This window comes from Trematomus bernacchii, unplaced genomic scaffold (assembly GCF_902827165.1).
Source record: "Trematomus bernacchii unplaced genomic scaffold, fTreBer1.1, whole genome shotgun sequence".
Taxonomy (NCBI): Eukaryota; Metazoa; Chordata; class Actinopteri; order Perciformes; family Nototheniidae; genus Trematomus; species Trematomus bernacchii.
The window spans coordinates 22,501-30,870 of record NW_022987340.1 but is presented as its reverse complement, the minus strand read 5'-3'; the positions used below and the strand labels follow the sequence as shown (position 1 = coordinate 30,870).

At 53.7% G+C, this 8,370-nt stretch overlaps 1 protein-coding gene across 1 annotated transcript in view; it reads right to left on the bottom strand.

Moving 5' to 3' along the window:
* Positions 1-5,467: 5,467 nt before the first annotated feature.
* Positions 5,468-8,370, bottom strand: part of LOC117480621 (dynamin-1-like) — a gene marked incomplete at both ends in the record, with an annotated part of 19,949 nt that continues 17,046 nt past the window's right edge. The window contains 4 exon segments of the mRNA XM_034128002.1: positions 5,468-5,596; positions 6,461-6,547; positions 6,706-6,873; positions 7,307-7,318. Coding sequence (XP_033983893.1) covers positions 5,468-5,596; positions 6,461-6,547; positions 6,706-6,873; positions 7,307-7,318 — 396 coding nt within the window.

The following is an 8,370-nucleotide window of genomic DNA, read 5'->3' as shown; positions in this document are numbered from 1 at the left end:
GAGAGCGTTCAGAGACAGAGAGAGGCGTTCAGAGACAGAGAGGCGTTCAGAGACAGAGAGAGGCGTTCAGGGACAGAGAGGCGTTCAGGGACAGAGAGGGGCGTTCAGAGACAGAGAGAGGCGTTCAGAGACAGAGAGAGGCGTTCAGGGACAGAGAGGCGTTCAGGGACAGAGAGGCGTTCAGGGACAGAGAGACGTTCAGGGACAGAGAGGCGTTCAGGGACAGAGAGACGTTCAGGGACAGAGAGGCGTTCAGAGACAGAGAGAGAGGCGTTCAGGGACAGAGAGGCGTTCAGAGACAGAGAGGCGTGCAGGGACAGAGAGGGGCGTCAGACAGAGAGGCGTTCAGAGACAGAGAGAGGCGTTCAGGGACAGAGAGGCGTTCAGGGACAGAGAGAGGCGTTCAGGGACAGAGAGGGCGTTGAGGACAGAGGGAAGAAAGGACTTTCAGAGACAGAGAGAGACGTTCAGGGACAGAGAGAGACGTTCAGAGACAGAGAGAGGCGTCCAGGGACAGAGAGGCGTCCAGGGAATGAGAGAGGCGTTGAGGGACAGAGAGACTTTCAGAGACAGAGAGAGACGTTCAGGGACAGAGAGAGGCGTTCAGAGACAGAGAGGCGTTCAGGGACAGAGAGGCGTTCAGGGACAGAGAGAGCGTTACAGAGACAGAGAGACGTTCAGGGACAGAGAGGGGCATTCATCATTTCAGAGACAGAGAGAGGCGTTCAGGGACAGAGAGGCGTTTCAGAGACAGAGAGAGGCGTTCAGGGACAGAGAGGCGTTCAGAGACAGAGAGAGGCGTTCAGGGAACAGAGAGCGCGTTCAGGGACAGAGAGGGGCGTTCAGAGACAGAGAGAGGCGTTCAGGGACAGAGAGGCGTTCAGAGACAGAGACAGGCATTCAGGGACAGAGAGGCGTTCAGGGACAGAGAGGCGTTCAGGGACAGAGAGGCGTTCAGGGACAGAGAGAGGCGTTCAGGGACAGAGAGGCATTCAGAGACAGAGAGAGGCGTTCAGGGACAGAGAGGCATTCAGAGACAGAGAGAGGCGTTCAGGGACAGAGAGGCATTCAGAGACAGAGAGAGGCGTTCAGGGACAGAGAGGCGTTCAGGGACAGAGAGGGGCTTTCAGAGACAGAGAGAGGCGTTCAGGGACAGAGAGGCGTTCAGAGACAGAGAGAGGCGTTCAGGGACAGAGAGGCGTTCAGGGACAGAGAGGCGTTCAGGGACAAAGAGGCGTTCAGGGACAGAGAGGGGCGTTCAGAGCCAGAGAGAGGCGTTCAGGGACAGAGAGGGGCGTTTAAAGACAGAGAGAGGCATTCAGGGACAGAGAGGCGTTCAGGGACAGAGATAGACGTTCAGAGACAGAGAGAGGCGTTCAGGGACAGAGAGACGTTCAGGGACAGAGAGAGGCGTTCAGAGACAGAGAGAGGCGTTCAGGGACAGAGAGGCGTTCAGGGACAGAGAGACGTTCAGGGACAGAGAGGGGCGTTCAGGGACGGAGAGGCGTTCAGGGACAGAGAAGCGTTCAGGGACAGAGAGAGGCGTTCAGAGACAGAGAGAGGCGTTCAGGGACAGAGAGGCGTTCAGGGACAGAGAGACGTTCAGGGACAGAGAGGGGCGTTCAGAGACAGAGAGAGGCGTTCAGGGACAGAGAGGCGTTCAGGGACAGAGAGACGTTCAGGGACAGAGAGGGGCGTTCAGAGACAGAGAGGCGTTCAGAGACAGAGAGAGGCGTTCAGGGACAGAAAGGCGTTCAGGGACAGAGAGACGTTCAGGGACAGAGAGACGTTCAGGGACAGAGAGGGGCGTTCAGAGACAGAGAGGCGTTCAGAGACAGAGAGAGGCGTTCAGGGACAGAGAGGCGTTCAGGGACAGAGAGGGGCGTTCAGAGACAGAGAGGCGTTCAGAGACAGAGAGAGGCGTTCAGAGACAGAGAGGCGTTCAGGGACGGAGAGGCGTTCAGGGACAGAGAGGGGCGTTCAGAGACAGAGAGGCGTTCAGAGACAGAGAGAGGCGTTCAGAGACAGAGAGGCGTTCAGAGACAGAGAGAGGCGTTCAGGGACAGAGAGGCGTTCAGGGACAGAGAGGCGTTCAGGGACAGAGAGGGGCGTTCAGAGACAGAGAGGCGTTCAGAGACAGAGAGAGGTGTTCAGGGACAGAGAGGCGTTCAGGGACAGAGAGGCGTTCAGGGACAGAGAGACGTTCAGGGACAGAGAGGCGTTCAGGGACAGAGAGACGTTCAGGGACAGAGAGGGGCGTTCAGAGACAGAGAGAGGCGTTCAGGGACAGAGAGGCGTTCAGAGACAGAGAGGCGTGCAGGGACAGAGAGGGGCGTTCAGAGACAGAGAGGCGTTCAGGGACAGAGAGAGGCGTTCAGGGACAGAGAGGCGTTCAGGGACAGAGAGAGGCGTTCAGGGACAGAGAGGCGTTGAGGGACAGAAAGACTTTCAGAGACAGAGAGACGTTCAGGGACAGAGAGAGACGTTCAGAGACAGAGAGAGGCGTCCAGGGACAGAGAGGCGTCCAGGGACAGAGAGAGGCGTTCAGGGACAGAGAGGCGTTGAGGGACAGAGAGACTTTCAGAGACAGAGAGAGACTTTCAGGGACAGAGAGAGGCGTTCAGAGACAGAGAGGCGTTCAGGGACAGAGAGGCGTTCAGGGACAGAGAGAGGCGTTCAGAGACAGAGAGACGTTCAGGGACAGAGAGGGGCATTCAGAGACAGAGAGAGGCGTTCAGGGACAGAGAGGCGTTCAGAGACAGAGAGAGGCGTTCAGAGACAGAGAGGCGTTCAGAGACAGAGAGAGGCGTTCAGGGACAGAGAGGCGTTCAGGGACAGAGAGGGGCGTTCAGAGACAGAGAGGCGTTCAGAGACAGAGAGAGGTGTTCAGGGACAGAGAGGCGTTCAGGGACAGAGAGGCGTTCAGGGACAGAGAGACGTTCAGGGACAGAGAGGCGTTCAGGGACAGAGAGACGTTCAGGGACAGAGAGGGGCGTTCAGAGACAGAGAGAGGCGTTCAGGGACAGAGAGGCGTTCAGAGACAGAGAGGCGTGCAGGGACAGAGAGGGGCGTTCAGAGACAGAGAGGCGTTCAGGGACAGAGAGAGGCGTTCAGGGACAGAGAGGCGTTCAGGGACAGAGAGAGGCGTTCAGGGACAGAGAGGCGTTGAGGGACAGAAAGACTTTCAGAGACAGAGAGACGTTCAGGGACAGAGAGAGACGTTCAGAGACAGAGAGAGGCGTCCAGGGACAGAGAGGCGTCCAGGGACAGAGAGAGGCGTTCAGGGACAGAGAGGCGTTGAGGGACAGAGAGACTTTCAGAGACAGAGAGAGACGTTCAGGGACAGAGAGAGGCGTTCAGAGACAGAGAGGCGTTCAGGGACAGAGAGGCGTTCAGGGACAGAGAGAGGCGTTCAGAGACAGAGAGACGTTCAGGGACAGAGAGGGGCATTCAGAGACAGAGAGAGGCGTTCAGGGACAGAGAGGCGTTCAGAGACAGAGAGAGGCGTTCAGGGACAGAGAGGCGTTCAGAGACAGAGAGAGGCGTTCAGGGACAGAGAGGCGTTCAGGGACAGAGAGGGGCGTTCAGAGACAGAGAGAGGCGTTCAGGGACAGAGAGGCGTTCAGAGACAGAGACAGGCATTCAGGGACAGAGAGGCGTTCAGGGACAGAGAGGCGTTCAGGGACAGAGAGGCGTTCAGGGACAGAGAGAGGCGTTCAGGGACAGAGAGGCATTCAGAGACAGAGAGAGGCGTTCAGGGACAGAGAGGCATTCAGAGACAGAGAGAGGCGTTCAGGGACAGAGAGGCATTCAGAGACAGAGAGAGGCGTTCAGGGACAGAGAGGCGTTCAGGGACAGAGAGGGGCTTTCAGAGACAGAGAGAGGCGTTCAGGGACAGAGAGGCGTTCAGAGACAGAGAGAGGCGTTCAGGGACAGAGAGGCGTTCAGGGACAGAGAGGCGTTCAGGGACAAAGAGGCGTTCAGGGACAGAGAGGGGCGTTCAGAGCCAGAGAGAGGCGTTCAGGGACAGAGAGGGGCGTTTAAAGACAGAGAGAGGCATTCAGGGACAGAGAGGCGTTCAGGGACAGAGATAGACGTTCAGAGACAGAGAGAGGCGTTCAGGGACAGAGAGACGTTCAGGGACAGAGAGAGGCGTTCAGAGACAGAGAGAGGCGTTCAGGGACAGAGAGGCGTTCAGGGACAGAGAGACGTTCAGGGACAGAGAGGGGCGTTCAGAGACAGAGAGAGGCGTTCAGGGACAGAGAGGCGTTCAGAGACAGAGAGAGGCGTTCAGGGACAGAGAGGCGTTCAGGGACAGAGAGGCGTTCAGGGACAGAGAGGCGTTCAGGGACGGAGAGGCGTTCAGGGACAGAGAAGCGTTCAGGGACAGAGAGAGGCGTTCAGAGACAGAGAGAGGCGTTCAGGGACAGAGAGGCGTTCAGGGACAGAGAGACGTTCAGGGACAGAGAGGGGCGTTCAGAGACAGAGAGAGGCGTTCAGGGACAGAGAGGCGTTCAGGGACAGAGAGACGTTCAGGGACAGAGAGGGCCGTTCAGAGACAGAGAGGCGTTCAGAGACAGAGAGAGGCGTTCAGGGACAGAGAGGCGTTCAGGGACAGAGAGACGTTCAGGGACAGAGAGACGTTCAGGGACAGAGAGGGGCGTTCAGAGACAGAGAGGCGTTCAGAGACAGAGAGAGGCGTTCAGGGACAGAGAGGCGTTCAGGGACAGAGAGGGGCGTTCAGAGACAGAGAGGCGTTCAGAGACAGAGAGAGGCGTTCAGAGACAGAGAGGCGTTCAGGGACGGAGAGGCGTTCAGGGACAGAGAGGGGCGTTCAGAGACAGAGAGGCGTTCAGAGACAGAGAGAGGCGTTCAGAGACAGAGAGGCGTTCAGAGACAGAGAGAGGCGTTCAGGGACAGAGAGGCGTTCAGGGACAGAGAGGCGTTCAGGGACAGAGAGGGGCGTTCAGAGACAGAGAGGCGTTCAGAGACAGAGAGAGGTGTTCAGGGACAGAGAGGCATTCAGGGACAGAGAGGCGTTCAGGGACAGAGAGACGTTCAGGGACAGAGAGGCGTTCAGGGACAGAGAGACGTTCAGGGACAGAGAGGGGCGTTCAGAGACAGAGAGAGGCGTTCAGGGACAGAGAGGCGTTCAGAGACAGAGAGGCGTTCAGGGACAGAGAGGGGCGTTCAGAGACAGAGAGAGGCGTTCAGGGACAGAGAGGCGTTCAGAGACAGAGAGGCGTTCAGAGACAGAGAGGCGTTCAGGGACAGAGAGACGTTCAGGGACAGAGAGGGGCGTTCAGAGACAGAGAGAGGCGTTCAGGGACAGAGAGGCGTTCAGAGACAGAGAGGCGTTCAGAGACAGAGAGGCGTTCAGGGACAGAGAGACTTTCAGAGACAGAGAGAGGCGTTCAGGGACAGAGAGGCGTGCTTGTTACCTGCGTCCTGACGGCATGCCCTGCACCTGCAGCCAGGAGTCGTCTACAGGTGGAGGCATGGAGGTGGTGATGGTGGAGGTGCTGATGTCCCCGATGATGTGCAGCCCTTCCTTCAGAGCGTGGTACATCTTCAGCATCTCGTCACGGTGCTGAGCCTGAGACACAGATCTGAGGTCAGAGGCGGGGACATCTCCTCATAGACTTCTATACAATCTGAGGAGTCTCCCCCTCTCACCTGTCTGTCTCTCACCTGTCTGTCTCTCACCTGTCTGTCTCTCACCTGTCTGTCTCTCACCTCTCTGTCTCTCACCTGTCTGTCTCTCACCTCTCTGTCTCTCACCTGTGTGTCTCTCACCTGTCTGTCTCTCACCTCTCTGTCTCTCACCTCCCCCCCTCTTACCTGTCTGTCTCTCACCTGTCTGTCTCTCACCTCTCTGTCTCTCACCTCTCCCCCTCTCACCTGTCTGTCTCTCACCTCTCTGTCTCTCACCTCTCTGTCTCTCACCTCTCCCCCTCTTACCTGTCTCTCTCTCACCTGTCTGTCTCTCACCTGTCTGTCTCTCACCTCTCTGTCTCTCACCTCTCTGTCTCTCACCTGTCTGTTTCTCCTCCTGTCTGTCTCTCACCTGTCTGTCTCTCACCTCTCTGTCTCTCACCTCTCCCCCTCTCACCTGTCTGTCTCTCACCTCTCTGTCTCTCACCTCTCTGTCTCTCACCTCTCCCCCTCTTACCTGTCTCTCTCTCACCTGTCTGTCTCTCACCTGTCTGTCTCTCACCTCTCTGTCTCTCACCTCTCTGTCTCTCACCTCTCCCCCTCTTACCTGTCTCTCTCTCACCTGTCTGTCTCTCACCTCTCTGTCTCTCACCTCTCCCCCTCTTACCTGTCTCTCTCTCACCTGTCTGTCTCTCACCTCTCTGTCTCTCACCTCTCTGTCTCTCACCTGTCTGTTTCTCCTCCTGTCTGTCTCTCCACCTGTCTGTCTCTCCACCTGTCTGACTTCCACCTGTCTGTCTCTCACCTGGTCCTGTGATTCCTCCATCAGGGTGTTCTGGTCTCCACAGGAGTAAAGGTGTGCGAGCAGGTCCGAGTGGATGAACTCCTTCGTCTGGGGAACAGAGGGGAGGTCACATGACTGCTGACATCACGTCTTGTGTGTGTATGTGTGTGTGTGTGTGTGTGTGTGTGTGTGTGTGTGTGTGTGTGTGTGTGTGTGTGTGTGTGTGTGTGTGTGTGTGTATGTGTGTGTGTGTGTGTGTGGCGTACGTTGTTGACCATCAGGTGCATGATGGTCTTGGGGATGAGGTCTCTGACGGTGCGGTGGATGATGGACAGGTAGGAGTCCACCAGGTTCCTGACGATCTCCACCTGGCGCTCCAGCTGAGGGTCCAGGCTGTGGATCTGCCCGTCGCCCAGAGCCTCCTCCACCTCCACCTGAGAATCACATCACACATCACACCTCCACCTGTCACACCTCCACCTGAGAATCACATCACACCTCCACCTGTCTGGCCTTGGAGAACGTAAGGTCTGCTGTTAAGGGAATGCTTTCTAGAACATAGAACCTGAGAGTCACATCACACCTCTCTCTGTCTGGCCTTGGAGAACGTGAGGTCTGCTGTTAAGGGAAGGCCTTCTAGAACATATGAGGGAATGCTTACATTTCTGAGGAAAATAACTAGATGTGACCTTGAGTACTTTGTACAAGATCTGAGTGCTTGCCCCCCCTCTGTCTGCTTCAGAGGACAGAAACTGATTGGGTTGAATTCAAGTCAGACTGTGATCTACAGAATAACAGCTGACAGAATGACACTGAGGGGGGACAAAATAACAGGAACAGCTGTCAGAATAAAGAGACAGAACTCACCTTGTCTTTATCCTGCAGAAACCAAGAGAAGATATTTTATTATTAAACAGAAACTAAACAATAAGTTAGAATAATGTATGGAAAGTAAAGGCATTGCTAACACTGAGGTAAGGCTACAGTAACAAAGCACTGACCCTAATAACTCAGTAATAACTCAGTAATAACACTAATAACACAGTATTAACACAGTAATAACACTAATAACTCAGTAATAACACTAATAACACAGTAATAACTCAGTAATAACTCAGTAATAACACAGTATTAACACAGTAATAACTCAGTAATAACTCAGTAATAACTAGGGTTGCAAAGGGGCGGAAAGTTTCCAGTAAATTTCCGGAAAGTTTCCGGAAAGTTTCCATGGGAAGTTAAACTGGGGAATTTTGGAAATATTCGATGCAAAATTAAACAAAAAAACATGATATTTCAACAGATGATATTGAACAATTATTTGTGTCATTGAAGAACGAAAACAGGAATGTTGAGTTAAATGTTACTCATCCCCCCCAACCCCACTCATTAAAAAATGAACAAAAATGCACCCCCCATCCAAAAATCCCCACAAAGTCCCAGTCCAGTAATAACACTAATAACACACTAATAACACCGTAATAACACACTAATAACACCGTAATAACAGTAATAACACTAATAACACACTAATAACACCGTAATAACACACTAATAACACCGTAATAACACACTAATAACACCGTAATAACAGTAATAACACTAATAACGTAGTAATAACACAGTAATAACTCAGTAATAACACTAATAACATGGCAATAACTCGGTAATAACACAGCAATAACTCGGTAATAACTTGGTAATAACACCGTAATAACACAGCAATAACTCGGTAGTAACACAGTAATAACACTAATAATGCAGTAATAACACTAATAACGCTGTAATAACGCAGTATTAGCACAGTACTAACACAGTAATAACACAGTAATAACACTAATAATGCAGTAATAACACTAATAACGCAGTAATAACGCAGCAATAACACAGCAATAACACAGTAATAACACAGTAATAACACAGTAATAACA